The sequence below is a fragment of the Chanodichthys erythropterus genome, chromosome 18 (genome assembly GCF_024489055.1).
Source record: "Chanodichthys erythropterus isolate Z2021 chromosome 18, ASM2448905v1, whole genome shotgun sequence".
NCBI classification, from domain to species: Eukaryota; Metazoa; Chordata; class Actinopteri; order Cypriniformes; family Xenocyprididae; genus Chanodichthys; species Chanodichthys erythropterus.
In genome coordinates, this window is record NC_090238.1 from 38,128,686 (window position 1) to 38,146,825 (window position 18,140).

At 38.5% G+C, this 18,140-nt stretch overlaps 1 protein-coding gene across 1 annotated transcript in view; it reads right to left on the reverse strand.

The window, feature by feature from the left end:
• Positions 1-18,140, reverse strand: part of akt1 (v-akt murine thymoma viral oncogene homolog 1) — a 63,124-nt gene that overhangs the window by 43,168 nt on the left and 1,816 nt on the right. Inside the window, exon 2 of the mRNA XM_067367245.1 lies at positions 10,727-10,859. Within this exon, the coding sequence (XP_067223346.1) occupies positions 10,727-10,775 (49 nt within the window). The 5' untranslated portion in view covers positions 10,776-10,859. The remainder of the gene's footprint in view (positions 1-10,726; positions 10,860-18,140) is intronic.

The window sequence follows — 18,140 nt, forward strand, 5'->3', positions numbered from 1 at the left end:
GTTTTTTGAAAGAAATTAATACTTTGATGCATTAAATTGATACTAAAGACATTTATAATGTTACAAAACATTCTATTTCAAATAAATCTTGAAAAAATAAATGTATACACAGTATTAATATGAACTGTTTTCAACATTGACAATCAGAAATATTTCTTGAGCAGCAAATTAGCATATTAAAATGATTTCTGACACTGAAAATTCAGCTTTGATCACATGAATAAATGACATTTTACAACATATTCACACAGAAAACAGTTCCTTTAAATTGTAAAAAATATTTCAATATTTTTGATGAAATAAATTCAGCCTTGGTGAGCATATGAGAGCTCTTTCAAAAACATTAAATAAACCTTTGAATATAAGGTTAGTGTGAAATTAAATGGCATAATATTTTGGTCACACCCCTAGAACTGCGCTTTGTATCAAGTATAAACGTGACTTGGACTGATATAAACATGTACACACTGATTCCAGAAAATTTTGTGGAAGCGGGTCAATGAAATTGGCGCTTTCAGTCGGCTCTGTCTGTGTGCAATACGATCCATGACAGTGTCGCCTGAAGCTGAGATGAGACAATTAGCGTTCAGCAGGTCCGTTTAGTGATAATGTGAGTGAAAAAAACTAGAACCGCTTGTTCTGTATCTCTGTGCTCAGAGATAAACACAGGCTATGAATCCCTAAGAACGAGGTAAAACGCAGTACATGGTACACATGGTATAAAAAATAAAAAAAAACAGGAAAATGTGAACAAACTGATGTACTAAATAGTGTTTAGTGAATAAAAGAGGGTTGAGTTCTGTGATAAATTAAGGTTATAAAGTAAAAAAATAAATAATCGAGAGAGAAAGCTATAAATGCTGTATGGCAGAGGTAACAGATGTGTCAGGACTATTACCTCTAGAACAGAGATTGAGATCTGAGTTTTGCAAATTTCAAAGCCGAGCGGCACACCCACATAAACAGACATACACAATCTCAACCCACAGACACACCCAGACAAGACCACCAGTTCCCTGGAAGACTGACGCCAGGTGCTAATCACGTGACCACCATGATGCGGGTAACCCGTTACCTGCTAGACCAGAAAAGAGCTGGAAAAAACCCCACAGAATACTGAATATAAAACTTTAGCAACACCCTGGCACCCACTCAGAACCTTCTAGCATCATCTTAGAAACAACATAGCAACAGCCTGCCAACCACTTGCAAAACTCTTGTAACATAGCAACATCCTGGAAACGACATAGTAACTCCCTGGCAACCACTCACAACACTCTAGTTTCATAGCAACAGCCTGGGTACCACTCAAAACCTTCTAGCATCATCTTAGAAACCACATAGCAACAGCCTGCAAAAAGTACCAACCACTCACAACACTCTTGTAGCTACATCCTGGCATTGACCCTGGCAACCACTCAAAACGCTCTAGAATCATAGTAACACTCTAGCAACCAAATAGCAACGCCCAGGTAACCACTCAGAAACACCCTAGCTGCATCATAGTAACACTTTAGCAACTTTATCTAAACTCTGGCAACCATTCACAACATTCTAGCATCATAGTAACACGGCAACCACATAGCAACACCCAGGCAACCATTTAGAACACTCTAATATCATCCTAGCAACAATATAGCAACACAAAAGCAACGACTCACAACACTCTAGCATCATAGCAACTCCCTGGCAACCACTCAAAACATTCTAGCATCATAGAAACCACACAGCAACACACTAGCATGATACTAACAATCTAGCAACCAAATAGCAACACCCTGACAACCACTCACAACACTCTAGCATCCTAGCAACACCCTGGCAAACACTCAAACATCTAGCATCATAGTAACACTCTAGCAACCATTCAAAACATTCTAGCATCATAGAAACCCCACAGCAACACACTAAAATCATATGAACACACTAGCAACCAAATAGCAACACCCTGGCAACCACTCAAAATATTCTAGCACTATAGTAACACTTTAGCAACCATTCAAAACATTATAGCATCCTAGAAACCACACAGCAACACATCATACTAACACTCTAGCAACCAAATACCAACACCCTGACAACCACTCGCAACACTCTAGCATCATAGCAACACCCTAGCAACCATTTAAAATATTCTAGCCTCATAGTAACACTCTAGCAACCACTCAAAACATTCTGGTGTCATAGAAACCCCATAGCAACACAGTAGCATCACACTAACACCCTAGCAACTAAATAGCAACACCCTGACAACCACTCACAACACTCTAGCATAGCAGCATCCAGGCAACCATAAAGCCACACTCTGGAAAACACAGAACAGTCTAACATCACAGCAACACCCAGGCAACCACTCACAACACTCATGCATCATCCTAGCAACCACATAGCAACACCCAGACAACCACTAAAACTTTGAAAATGCTGATACCTAGTTTTGCATGAATTTCAAAAAGTACCCTTATCCAGTAAATATGTTATGAATTCTAATTGTTTTTCCCTTCATTAGTGTAGCAAGGGGCAGTTTCTTCACACTAGTCACACAGCTCAGATAATGGAGAGCTCAGCTTGTGGATCAAGCCTCAGTTTTACTGGCCTTCACTGAGATTTGGCCTTGATGTTCTTATGCTGGTTCTTTGATGTTTCGTGATGTCCTCACTTGGCAGAAAAACAGTGCATTTTTGGCTTTGTAAAACATAGCCTCTTTACATTCGTTGGAACGAATCAGACGAGCGTATGACGTCAATCCACTCCAGATGCTGAAACATCTCAAACTGCTGAGCTCTAACAGACAAAACAGACCTACCGAATGTCTGAAAACACTCTGACCAACTTCTGCTCCAGTTTTATTTGCACTTATAAACTCTATGAAATAAAAATGGGCATTTATTACTTAATACATGCTTTCGGTCTTTTATCATCAGTGCACATTATTCTAAGGAAGCAAAATATTTGTCTACATAATCTTTCATCAAAAGCCTACATTTTGGTCAAAGATTATGAAAACAAACATGCATTTCTTTCATGCAATTCACAATAAGAACAGGAACATAAATCAACAAAGTACATTTTGATTTTATGCCGAAAAAAAAAAAACCAGTGGTACAAAGAAAAGAAGGAACAAATAAATGCCAGTTTCCTGCACATGAACACATGACTAATTGATACAGAATCAGGAGGCTAATGAAGTTTCACTAAAGGAAACAAAAGCACCAGGTTGTTCTCAAATTCTAGAATGTGACCTTCTCCGGTGCAGGGATTGTGAGGTCGATGCCGTTTATGGGAAAAGAGGAGCTTTTCAGTAGCTGGAGAATTGAATACAGACTAAAACAAACTCCTTATGACACAAAAGAAATCCCTCGGCTGCTGCTGTTAAACTATATTTATAGACAAGTGCACAATGACCTGGATTCATAGAGGAACCATGGCTGAGATGAAAACGTCACTCTGTCATTGTATTTCAACAACAAACCCACTACCAATGAACAATATTTATATTTGTGTATATGACGGATGCTTTTATCCAAAGCGACTTGCATTGCCTTCAAAGTACACATTTGTTCAGTTCATGCATTACCTGGGAATCGAACCCATAACCTTGGTGTCGCTGGCGACATGATCTACTGTTTGAGCTACAGGAATGCTATGCATTAAAGGAACAGTTTATATTTATTTCTTTGTCCTCTTTGACAGCTCCTGTGTTCGCTGTTTTCTTTCAAAACACATGAAAAGAGCAGTGTGAACATCTTCTTTTGTGTACGGAGCAAGTAAATGATAACAAAATATTTCATTTCAGGGTAAATAGAGTGAACTTTAGCTATTTCTCAATCCAATCAAGCTTAATTAAACTGTGGGCATGTTTTATCAAAATGATCCTGAAGGAATCACAATGGGTTTGGTAGAGCTATTGTAAAAAATACTTGAAGATAAGAAACACATTTGCATTTCTATGCAGCTGCCTTGACAACAACATACAGAAAATGGTCTTATATTGTGATTTTTAAATAATTATACTGGAAAATATTTACTGATTATCAAGCATGCAGAACTTAGCACTAAACAAATACAGCATTTTGAGTGGTGAGTGGATTCCGACTAACCCCAGGTATGGCTGTGATTGGCTACAATGCTCAATGGTGCAAAAACAGGTTGTAAATAGAAACCTTTGATGCTCTCCAGAGCACAAACACAGATACGCAACGGAACGTTTACAAAAAATGTTTTGCCAGATCAGATAAGTGGCCTTACCTTGCTTGCTTGCTGAGTTTATGCTTAAACTAAGAACAAATACCTGTCAATGGGCTTAGAAAAATTAATTCAAAGGGAAAACAAGTTCATATGTCTGTTCCCATCAGCCGATGTTTGTTCTTCTTTTAAGCATAAACTCACTTCATTTCAATCTATTTCAAATAAGACTTAAAGCGGACCTAATATAAGTCTCTGGTGTCTCCAGATTGTGTCTGTGAAGTTTCAGCTCAAAATCCCCCACAGATCATTTATTATAGCTTGTCAAATTTGCCCCTATTTGTGAGCAAAAACATGCTGTTTGTGTGTGTCCCTTTAAATGCAAATGAGCTGCTGTTCCCACCCCCTTTCCAAAAGAGGGCGGAGCTTTAACAGCTCAACAACAACAAAGCTGGAGAATCTCACGCAGCCAAAATGAGGAAAGTGTTCAGCCTTACATTGTTCAAACCGGAGTCGACACTGATGGAGAGACTCAGGAAGAAGTTACAACTTTTAGACGTTTCTGAATGGTTAGTGGATAAATTGATGTAGTTGCTGTGGAGTTGATTCAACTCATCCACTAGCATGTGCCGTCATGTTCATCTTTTGTGTTGAATTGACCCTCGTTTGTGAAGCAGTCCGGCGTAAAATGACGGCATGACAACAGCACTCTACTACTAACTCTTCCTCTTCTCTAAAGCAGCCCAACATGGCCCCGCCCCCTTTGTTGCGTGTTCTTGGGGGCGTGGTTTATGTAAATTTAAGGGTTAGTGATGTCACCAACCTTGGAAGAATCTCGTTGTAGTCCCTACCAGCCGTTTGTTGTAGTTCTTAAAAAGTGATTTATGTAAAAGTAAACATCTCTCTTTTCATTTAACTTTGAACGTCGTAACTTTGCAGATGTTGTTTATGATCAAACAGCAACATTACACACTAACTAAAGTTAAAAAAGTCAAATCATAATCAACCATCTCTTTAATATCTTCAGTCATTTTGCATCTCCAGTAAATATATCTTGGTTTAAGAATGTTTAGATATTTGTGCTGGATAACAAGACTTTTTCTTGAGACTAGAAGAGCTCAAATCTACAGGCACACACTCATGTTCTTCCAGCATCTAGAGCTGGACGGACGCTGTCAGATTCCACACTGTTGTATTAAACTCTGAGAGTGTGTTGTCTCTGGACAGCGGGCATCGAGACGTGGGTCAAACGCACTAAACAAACCGTCTGTGTGATGGCAGACGGTGGCAAAGGTGAGCTGACAGTGACGTGACATCTTCACCCGTCCACCAGAAGCCTTGTGCTCTAGCCGAGGGGGACGGACGGCGTCCAATCAAAACACACGGACACTCCCGGTGACATTTCACTGGGCACAGCTGCTGGCACTATGACAGCCGACCGGACACACACTCCTGGCGGGAGGGAGAGACAAAGAGTGTGTGTGCGCAAGGATTTCAAAATGAAACTACATAGAATAAATCTGGAAATAAATGAAAGAATTTTAATTTCCAAAAGAGCAATACTTCACATTCAAAATTACCAAATGTTTTTGAAAGAAGCCTATTCTGCTCACCAAAGGCTGCGTTTATTTGATCAAAAATACTGTAAAAATTGTAAAATATTATTAAAATTTAACATAGCTGTTTTCTATATGACTATATAGTAAAATTTTATTTATTTCTGTGATCAAAGCTGAATTTTCAGCATCATTACTCCAGTCTTCAGTGTCACATGATCATTCTAATATGATGACTTGCTGCTCATTTCTAATTATCATTAATGTTGAATCCCTAAACTGTTGAACAGTAGTATATATCTGAAAACATCCTCAATCATCATGGAATCAAAAACTAAATATCAGAATTAAAGGTGTGGTTGATTATGATTTCACTTTTTTATCTTTAGTTAGTATTTAATGTTGCTGTTTGATCATAAACAACATCTGCAAAGTTACAACGCTCAAAGTTCAATGCAAAGAGAGATATTTTCTTTTACAGAAATCACTTTTTAAATAGCTGGTAGGGACTACAACGATCTTCTTCCTGGGTTGGTGACATCACTAACTCTAAAATTTACATAAACTCCGCCCCTGAGAACACGCAACAAAGGGGGCGGGGCCATGTTGGGCTGCTTTAGAGAAGAGGAAGAGTTAGTAGTAGAGTGCTGTTGTCATGCCGTCATTTTACGCCGACTGCTTCACAAACGAGGGTCAATTCAACACAAAAGATGAACATGACGGCACATGCTAGTGGATGAGTTGAATCAACTCCACAGCAACTACATCAATTTATCCACTAACCATTCAGAAACGTCTAAAAGTTGTAACTTCTTCCTGAGTCTCTCCATCAGTGTCGACTCCGGTTTGAACAATGTAAGGCTGAACACTTTCATCATTTTTGCTGCATGAGATTCTCCAGCTTTGTTGTTGTTGAGCTGTTAAAGCTCCGCCCTCTTCTGGAAAGGGGGCGGGGAGCAGAAGCTCATTTGCATTTAAAGGGACACACAAAAACGGTGTGTTTTTGCTCACACCCAAATAGAGGCAAATTTGACAAGCTATAATAAATGATCTGTGGGGGATTTTGAGCTGAAACTTCACACACACATTCTGGAGACACCAGAGACTGATATTACATCTTGTGAATAGAGGCATTATAGGTCCACTTTAAGAGGTTTAAACAGATAAATACTACTACTTGCTTAAAGTAACAGCATACTCTCCTCAACAAGATGCAAGATTTAAGGAATCATTCATGTCTGAAGCACAAACAGACACATTAAACAAGCATCTAATGATTTCACCACACCACACTATAACAGAGGGGAAAGACTCAAATGTCAGTCCAGACATTATTTCTAGTAAGAGCACCAGTGGAAAACACACTTCCCGTCCCTGCCGACCCTCCATTCACATTTTTCTGTATCAGCCACTGAGATCTAAATAACGGTTCTTCCCCCTTCGCCACCTCCTCTCTGTTTCCTGTTCTGGTTAACCAGACAGCCGTCTGACGTCACAGAGGAGTGGATCTTCTGCTAAACCCATCACTGCTTGTGTGTCTAAACAGCAGTTCTGGTTAGCAGAGTGGAAGTGACACGATTTCATTCGTCATGCATGTACACAATTGTGGTAACATTTAGAAATGCACCTGAAAACCCAAAGAAATTATTAAAGGCAACTAAACTAACCATATAGGCAACTAAATAAACCAGCAAACAGAGAGCAGATACTACCACAAAATCATTTTTTGCCTAATCATTATAATCATAGTCATAATTGTCTAAATTATTACATTATTTGCTAACTGCATTCTTTAAATTGTAATGTTGACATGCATTCTCTGTAAAGCTGCTTTGAAACGATATGTATCGTGAAAAACGCTATACAAATAAATGTGAATTGAATTTTGAGATGTGGGCGTGGCACTCAGAAATGGAGGCGGAGCAGGCATAATTATAACTAGCTGCATCTATTCTATCTTGACTGATTTTGAACGTAACTGAATGAAGAAGCAGATCATTTAAACAAACATTTTCTCAGTGCAGCTTCTATAAGACAAGTGAAGACGGACTAAAACCGATAGCGTAGATCACTCTCTCTTATGCATATCACAACAGCCCTAATCGAATCACCCCAAAAAAGTAAGTTCATACATACAATGAAACAAGAAAACTAGACGTGAATGAATCCTCAGTGCTGACAGAGTTCAGAAACATTAGTGTTTGATCACCTCTGAATCTGGAGCAGCAATTTAAAGGAACGTCCTGGGTCAATGTGAAACGCTGCTCGTAACCCATTTTTCTCACCTAATGTGACGTATTTCAGAGTGAAACAGGATATTCAATGGGCGGGACTTGATTAGATGGTGAAAAGTGTCTCTATATGGCATATGATGTCCAGATGACATTTTGATGAAAGATTATTTTGCCTGTAACACTTTACAATTAACATTAGTTAACTACACTGCCTCATTATGCTATTTTAATGGTTCCAATTTTTTTTTTAGTTTCTCCTACAGGTGCTGGTCATATAATTAGATTATCATCAAAAAGTTGATTTATTTCACTAATTCCATTCAAAAAGTGAAACTTGTATATTATATTCATTCATTACACACAGACTGATATATTTCAAATGTTTGTTTTTTAATTTTGATGATTATAACTGACAACTAAGGAAAATCCCAAATTCAGTATCTCAGAAAATTAGAATATTACTTAAGACCAATACAAAGAAAGGATTTTTAGAAATCTTGGCCAACTGAAAAGTATGAACATGAAAAGTATGAGCATGTACAGCACTCAATACTTAGTTGGGGCTCCTTTTGCCTGAATTACTGCAGCAATGCGGCGTGGCATGGAGTCGATCAGTCTGTGGCACTGCTCAGGTGTTATGAGAGCCCAGGTTGCTCTGATAGTGGCCTTCAGCTCTTCTGCATTGTTGGGTCTGGCATATCACATCTTCCTCTTCACAATACCCCAAAGATTTTCTATGGGGTTAAGGTCAGGCGAGTTTGCTGGCCAATTAAGAACAGGGATACCATGGTCCTTAAACCAGGAACTGGTAGCTTTGGCACTGTGTGCAGGTGCCAAGTCCTGTTGGAAAATGAAATCTACATCTCCATAAAGTTGGTCAGCAGCAGGAAGCATGAAGTGCTCTGAAACTTCCTGGTATACGGCTGCGTTGACCTTGGACCTCAGAAAACACAGTGGACCAACACCAGCAGATGACATGGCACCCCAAACCATCACTGACTGTGGAAACTTTACACTGGACCTCAAGCAACGTGGATTGTGTGCCTCTCCTCTCTTCCTCCAGACTCTGGGACCCTGATTTCCAAAGGAAATGCAAAATTTAATTTCATCAAAGAACATAACTTTGGACCACTCAGCAGCAGTCCAGTCCTTTTTGTCTTTAGCCGCTTCTGACACTGTCTGTTGTTCAAGAGTGGCTTGACACAAGGAATGCGACAGCTGAAACCCATGTCTTGCATACGTCTGTGCGTGGTGGTTCTTGAAGCACTGACTCCAGCTGCAGTCCACTCTTTGTGAATCTCCCTCACATTTTTGAATGGGTTTTGTTTCACAATCCTCTCCAGTGTGCGGTTATCCCTATTGCTTGTACACTTTTGTTCTACCACATCTTTTCCTTCCCTTCGCCTCTCTATTAATGTGCTTGGACACAGAGCTCTGTGAACAGCCAGCCTCTTTTGCAATGACCTTTTGTGTCTTGCCCTCCTTGTGCATGGTGTCTTTTGGACAACTGTCAAGTCAGCAGTCTTCCCCATGATTGTGTAGCTTACAGAACTAGACTGAGACCATTTAAAGGCCTTTGCAGGTGTTTTGAGTTAATGAGCTGATTAGAGTGTGGCACCAGATGTCTTCAATATTGAACATTTTCACAATATTCTAATTTTCTGAGATACTGAATTTGGGATTTTCCTTAGTTGTCAGTTATAATCATCAAAATTAAAAGAAATAAACATTTGAAATATATCAGTCTGCATGTAATGAATGAATATAATATACAAGTTTCACTTTTTGAATGGAATTAGTGAAATAAGTCAACTTTTTGATGATATTCTAATTATATGACCAGCACCTGTATAATAGATTTACATTCATCCAAGGTCAAAAAACACTTTAATTTTCTCATAATATCCACTGCAGCATCACCTCTTTTCTCACAGCATCTGAAACGCTTCAATCAAAGATTCAGTCTCTCTAAACCCCGCCTTTCTGAGAGCCTGCTCTGCTCTGATTGGTCAGACGGCCCAGTCTTGGAAACTAAGCACCCATTACCATATATTGATTTCCGCTCTTCCTGAGCACTTGATTCACAGTGATTCGAACAGTAACGACGGCGTTTGTTAAAGTGATTCGCAGCTCTGAAAACTGCGTCTTTTCAACATGAACAACACAAACCAAACTCTTCCCGTCTAAGATACAACTACAGTGATTGAGGGCGGGGCAAAGCAGACGCTGTTCACTAGCAGCCAATGGGCTGGCAGTATGCAAATTAGTTACGACGACTCGTTTCAGACAGTTCAGAATCGATCCTTCCTTTGGGAGAAATTAACTATTTGATCTTTGAAAGTTTGCAGACCTTTTACATTCACAAACAGCTCTATTACAAGTTTATATCCAAAAAAACATAATATGGGCACATGAACTAACAATGTACAATACTTCTACAGCATTCATTAATAGTGGTCAATGTTGATTTCAACCTTTACTAAAACATTTTAAAAATCAAAAGTTGTATTTGTTAACATTAATGCAATGTAAGCTAACATGAACAAACAATGCTTTAAAAAGGTATTGCTCATTGTATGTGCGTGTGTGTAAAGAGCCTGAAGGAAAACCTATTGAGCTGTTGTGATGCTCTGTTCTCTCTGTTGTTCTCTCATGTTGTTCTTCCTCTAACATTTGCCTCGAGGCGCCTCGAAACCTACATGTTCTGTACATTATCAAAGCTGATCAATCCCTGCTACAGAAAGCACGCACCTCTCTTGTGCAGCCATCCCTCCTTCACGATCACCACGTCCGTCATCATGCTCTCCAGCAGCAGCCCGTCCGTCTATCCAGATCTGCGGAGTCCTTCGTTCCGGCCAGCGTAAAGCCTCTTCACACGGGTCAACTGCGTGGAGTAGAGATGAAGATCGGACCACTTAAATCAGTACTGTCTAAACCAGATCATCACATTTAAACACATAAAGCAATCATGGAAGCTTTCTAGACAAAAACACTTAAAGCAGAAGCCTAAAGACATTTAAGGCCTGAAAATAATTGATTATATTTCTAAAACTCCAGCTTGGTTGATTCAGAGCTTGTAAATGCATTAAAATGAACACACTGATCAATCTTTTTGGTTTTAACAGATGATGAAATGTGTAGAAAAGACTTTATAATGGGAATTTAGATTAAATAAATTAATTAAAAGTGACATTTATGATGTTACAAACGACTTCTATTTCAAATAAATGTTCTAATGAACTTTCTCTGTGTTTTCAACATTGATAATAATAAGAACCATTATTAATAATTGAGCACCATTAATAATTGATACAAACAAAGCAGCAAATCATCATATCAGAATGATTTCTGAAGGATCATGCGACACTGAAGACTGGAGTAAAATTCATCTTTGATCACAGGAATACATTACACTTTACTATATATTCACATAGAAAACAGCTTTTTTAAATTAGAAAAATATTTCACAATTTTTAATGTACAAACCCGATTCCAAAAAAGTTGGGACATCGTACAAATTGTGAATAAAAAAGGAATGCAATAATTTACAAATCTCATAAACTTATATTTTATTCACAATAGAATATAGATAACATATCAAATGTTAAAAGTGAGACATTTTGAAATGTCATGCCAAATATTGGCTCATTTTGGATTTCATGAGAGCTACACATTCCAAAAAAGTTGGGACAGGTAGCAATAAGAGGCTGGAAAAGTTAAATGTACATATAAGGAACAGCTGGAGGACCAATTTACAACTTATTAAGTCAATTGGCAACATGATTGGGTATAAAAAGAGCCTCTCAGAGTGGCAGTGTCTCTCAGAAGTCAAGATGGGCAGAGGATCACCAATTCCCCCAATACTGTGGCGAAAAATAGTGGCGCAATATCAGAAAGGAGTTTCTCAGAGAAAAATTGCAAAGAGTTTGAAGTTATCATCATCTACAGTGCATAATATCATCCAAAGATTCAGAGAATCTGGAACAATCTCTGTGCGTAAGGGTCAAGGCCGGAAAACCATACTGGATGCCTGTGATCTTCGGGCCCTTAGACGGCACTGCATCACAGGTCTGATAGTTTTAAATCAATTTGTGACACACTGAACCTCTTTCAGTTAGTAGAGACACCTACTAGACCTAACTTAAAGGATCACAAAAAGTCCACATTACTTGATCTTATTTTTACTAATGCTCCCCATAAATACTCTTTAGCCTCTGTATTTGCGAATGATGTCAGTGATCACTGCGTCATTGCCATAGTCAGAGATACCAAACTACCTAAACATAAGCCACGTATTATCACGAGACGGTGTTTGCGTCATTTTAATGAGCAAGGTTTTCTTTTCGATGTAGCACATTATAATTGGGAAAGGATTTTTCTCATCCCTGACGTTGAGTCTGCCTGGAAATATTTTTATGATGGCTTTATATCGTCTGTCAATAAGCACGCCCCTTTTAAAAGATTTCGTATCAAAGGTAGGGACAATCCTTGGTTTTCTGAAGCCCTATCTGCTCTTATTCGTGAGCGTGATGTTGCTTGGGCCAAAGCTAGACTAACTGACTCAAGCTCTGACTGGATCTGCTTTAGGCAGCTTCGAAATAGATGTACAGTTGCTGTCAGAAAAGCCAAGGCTGATTATTTTGCGGTTAACTCAAATAATCCTAAAAAAATTTGGCAGAATATAAAACTGTTAACAGGCCGTAAAAATATCTCTAGGTTTCCTTCGTGTATAAATACGGATTCTTCTAGTAATGCTCTGATAAAGAGCAAATGCTCAATTGTTTTAATAAGCATTTTGTTGCTTCCGGTTGTCTATTTAAATGTAAAAATACTACATGTCCTGACACAGATTTCATTTATACAGAAAGTCGCTTTAAAAAGCAGGAGTTTAGATTTAAACAAATTACAAATTCAGATGTTTATATAGCACTTAGATCATTAGACACAAATAAATATGATTGTGTGGAACCTCTGTTTTTAAAATCTCTCATTAAATTCTGGTGTCGTTCCTGAAATCTGGAAATCAGCTTTTGTTGTTCCATTGTTAAAGGGAGGAGATTCTGCGGAACTAAACAATTACAGACCAATATCAAAGCTTTGTGTTTTAACAAAGATTTTAGAAAGTTGTATTAGCGAACAGTTAACTTGTTACTTGAATACAAACAAAGTGCTGTCTGTTAATCAATCTGGGTTTCGCAAAAAACATAGTACTACAACAGCTGTCCAGAAAGTTATGAATGATATTGTGGGATCAATTGATAATCGTGAATTTTGTGTCTCTCTTTTTATTGATTTATCAAAAGCTTTTGATACGGTGGATCATGAAATTTTGCTGCATAGATTGAAAAGCGTTGGTCTATCAAGATCTGTTATCCTCTGGTTCAAAAATTATTTATGTAGAAGAACCCAACGTGTACAAATTGAATGTAATTTATCCGACTCACTGGAGACTGTTAAAGGTGTTCCCCAAGGATCTGTGCTGGGGCCTCTGTTATTCACTATTTATATAAACAGTCTCGATTATGACATTCAAGATGTTAACTTTCATTTTTACGCAGATACGATTATGTACTGTAGTGCTTCTTCTGGGCAGCAAGCCCTGTATAAACTTCAGTCTGCTTCTGATGTTATTCAGTCACGGTTCTCCAGTTTAAAACTTGTTTTGAATAGTGATAAAACCAAGTACATGGTATTCTCAGGTTCAAAAAAACTTGAAGGTAATTTAATTTCTCTACAGACCACACAAGGTACCAAGATTGAATTAGTAAAAGTGTACAAATATCTTGGAATTATTGTTGATGATGCTCTATCTTTTGGTCCTCATATCACACAGCTGAAGAAAAAATTGAAAATTAAGCTTGGGTTTTATTTTAGGAACAAATTTTGTATGTCATTTGATGCAAGAAAGCAATTAGTTTCTGCCACTTTTTTATCTGTACTTGATTATGGCGATGTAGTGTACCAGTTTGCTCCATTATATCTTCTCTCTTCTTTAGATGCTGTTTACCATGGTGCTCTTAGATTTATATCTAATTGTAAATCTTCAACTCATCATTGCACCTTGTACAGTAGAGTGGGTTGGCCATCTTTGCCTAGTAGGAGAAAAATACACTGGTACTTAATCATCTACAAAGCCATCTTGGGGATGCTGCCCCTCATATCTTTCTTGTATTCTTCAACAGAAATCTGTTACGAAATATTTCCTACGTTCACAAAATTGTTTTAATTACTTTGTTCCATTTGTTAAATCCGAATTTGGTAAGAAAGCCTTTGTGTATGCAGCCCCGTTTGATTGGAATCACCTTCAATCGAAACTGAACTTTAAAAATTGGCTGTCTTTAGATCAATTTAAAACAGTTATCCGGCAAATGGAAGACGATGCAGTGAAATGTAATTGTTTTTAATTCTGTGTTTTTTAATTCTGTATGTATGATGTAAACTTGTGATGAAACTATTTGTATTGCTGCCATTTTGGCCAGGTCACTCCTGTGAAAGAGATTTTTGATCTCAGTGAGTCTTTACCTGGTTAAATAAGGGTTAAATAAAAATAAAAAATAAAATCACATACAGGAATGCTACTGTAATGGAAATCACAACATGGGCTCAGGAATACTTCCAGAAAACATTGTCAGTGAACACAATCCACCGTGCCATTCGCCGCTGCCGGCTAAAACTCTATAGGTCAAAGAAGAAGCCATATCTAAACGTGATCCAGAAGCGCAGGCGTTTTCTCTGGGCCAAGGCTCATTTAAAGTGGACTGTGGCAAAGTGGAAAACTGTTCTGTGGTCAGACGAATCAAAATAAGTTCTTTTTGGAAAACTGGGACGCCATGTCATCCGGACTAAAGAGGACAAGGACAACCCAAGTTGTTATCAGCGCTCAGTTCAGAAGCCTGCATCTCTGATGGTATGGGGTTGCATGAGTGCGTGTGGCATGGGCAGCTTACACATCTGGAAAGGCACCATCAATGCTGAAAGGTATATCCAAGTTCTAGAACAACATATGCTCCCATCCAGACGTCGTCTCTTTCAGGGAAGACCTTGCATTTTCCAACATGACAATGCCAGACCACATACTGCATCAATTACAACATCATGGCTGCGTAGAAGAAGGATCCGGGTACTGAAATGGCCAGCCTGCAGTCCAGATCTTTCACCCATAGAAAACATTTGGTGCATCATAAAGAGGAAGATGCGACAAAAAAGACCTAAGACAGTAGAGCAACTAGAAGCCTGTATTAGACAAGAATCGGACAACATTCCTGTTCCTAAACTTGAGCAACTTGTCTCCTCAGTCCCCAGACGTTTGCAGACTGTTATAAAAAGAAGAGGGGATGCCACACAGTGGGAAACATGGCCTTGTCCCAACTTTTTTGAGATTTGTTGATGCCATGAAATTTAAAATCAACTTATTTTTCCCTTAAAATGATACATTTTCTCAGTTTAAACATTTGATATGTCATCTATGTTGTATTCTGAATAAAATATTGAAATTTGAAACTTCCACATCAATGCATTCTGTTTTTATTCACAATTTGTACAGTGTCCCAACTTTTTTGGAATTGGGTTTGTATTTTTGAACAGACGAATGCAGCTTTGGTGAGCCTAAGAGACTTCAAAAACATTAAAAACAACTTACCGATCAAACTTTTGTATGAATTTCTTTGTTTAACAATATGTTAAACTTAAAACAATTAAGGGATTCATCCATTTACTATAGTAAATCACTGTAAGTAAAACCAGCACACAACTTACTGCTTTATATGAAACTTCAGCAACAACAATATGTAATGCTCAATAAATATTTCAATGTATTATTAATAATATTTAGAATGAATTGCCAAGATGTAGATTACTGTCACAAGATAAAGGTAATCTGTGCTTTATAAAAGCCCCTCGACACATTTAATAAGGTGAGTCAATCAGCAATCAAATTATTACAATCCACCATCCACAACAATAAATGCTGCACATCTGCAGCGCTCGACTGTCAGACTTTCTTCGCAGAGATAAAGTATCACATTCACTGCAGAAGCCACCACTTCCTGTGCGAAAGGAAGACGACTTTAAAAGGATGGCAGCATCATAAATAAACACAAATGTGTTGACCAGTGACTGCCTGCTTCACAGAAACTCATTTATATACAGTAAACAAAAGGACCAAAAGGAAATCAGTAAAGAAGTGACGTGTGTGCGTGATGGTATGAAAATGAATTTCCAGTTTCGGCTGAAACAGTGAGGTTTAATTAGCATTTCTTCAAAGACAAGTTTTGCTTGTGTCAGTGTCTGTTTCCACAACAGGTAACCATCGACTTCTCAATGATAACCTCAAAATAATACTTCACTAAACACCTGCCATTCAGTAATAAGCTTTAAGTTGTATTACTTCTGATGTGATGCAAAGCTTTCTGTCAACTTTATAGCAAAATACAAACAATAAATGTGGTTTTGACGCTTTTTAATGTGTGACAGATCATCTCTTTCTCTTTACTACTAGATGCAGCACCAAATAAACATGAATGAACATCAGAAGGAATGTTGAAAGATACTAAAATAAATCATGTTATCGATCAATCAGTGCGGAAAGACGTCAATAAAACACTTAACGTCACATTTAATGACCATAAACTTGATCATTTGCAAGAAAAAACTCTAGAGAGGAGCATTTTGTTAAACATTTGAATGCACTAGATTGCATATTCTTTGTATCTTCTTTACTTAACCTGTTAGTGACATCTTCCTTATTTAATGCATGCAATAAATCTGTCATTTAAAGGGGTGGTTGATTACGATTTCACTTTTTTATCTTTAGTTAGTGTGTAATGTTGCTGTTTGATCATAAACAACATCTGCAAAGTTACGACGCTCAAAGTTCAATGCAAAGGAGATATTTTCTTGACAGAAATCGCTTTTTAAGGACGACAACAAACGGCTGGTAGGGACTACAACAAGCTTCTTCCTGGGTTAGTGACATCACTAACCCTAAAATTTACATAAACCCCGCCCCCAAGAACACACAACAAAGGGGGCGGGGCCATGTTGGGCTGCTTTAGAGAAGATGAAGAGTTGTTGTAGTAGAGTGTTGTTGACACTTTGTTGTTGTTGAGCTGTTAAAGCTCCGCCCTCTTCTGGAAAGGGGGCGGGGAGCAGCAGCTCATTTGCATTTAAAGGGACACACACAAAATCGACGTGTTTTTGCTCACACCGAAATAGAGGCAAATTTGACAAGCTATAATAAATGATCTGTGGGGGATTTTGAGCTGAAACTTCACAGACACATTCTGGAGATACCAGAGACTGATATTACATCTTAATCTGAGTGTTTGGTTCACAAAATAAGGACGGAAGGTAGTAGGTTGTGGCCGTGGGTGAAACCCATCTGCTTTTCAACATGACCAGTGAGTTTTCACTGCAGCGGTCCACACATACTGGAGTGGATGGCATCCAGCCAGAATTGGCCGACTAAAACGAACCCAATAACCTGCTCAGAAGTCACATGATCTGAGGGGCCTGAGGCCCTTCACTCTCAGTCCACACCCTGTTTAAAGTCATTCACAGTTCTGGTACTGTCTGTAAGTCCTACTCAATGCAAATGAGAGGCATGTGGTCAGGCAGTTATATGATGAGGATTAGACATTATTTATAGACTCATAAAGCACAGAAGCAGCTCCAAACCACTGAGCTTGTGTCCCGAGTTTACTTCAAACTGTTCTGCCTTCACTGTAAAGTTCACCGGATCTGGAGTAGAAGTGCAATCTCTCTCCAATCAGGGAGGCAAGGACAGTCATATGATGGGATTTTTGCGTCAGAGACTGATTTCAGGCGAGTCCAACTCATCCGCGACCACTAGTGCACAATACGCTCGACTGTGTCTGAGTTTCTGCATTCTTGACATTCTGCATGTTACTGGTGGCACATTTGCGTCAGCGAGACCCAAAGGAACTCAGAGTCATCCCGCAGAGGAATGTAAAACACTCCCTCAGCATCTTCAAGCAGCTTCATCCCTCATCCGCCCACACGACACATGTCAGAGGAGAGTCTAGTGGTTGCATGCGATGAGGTCTAGGCCTCAATTTCGTGTGCTATATAGAAATATATTATGATTATATTAGGGATGCGTGATATATCGGCTACTATATCGGTATCGGACGATATATGTTCAGTT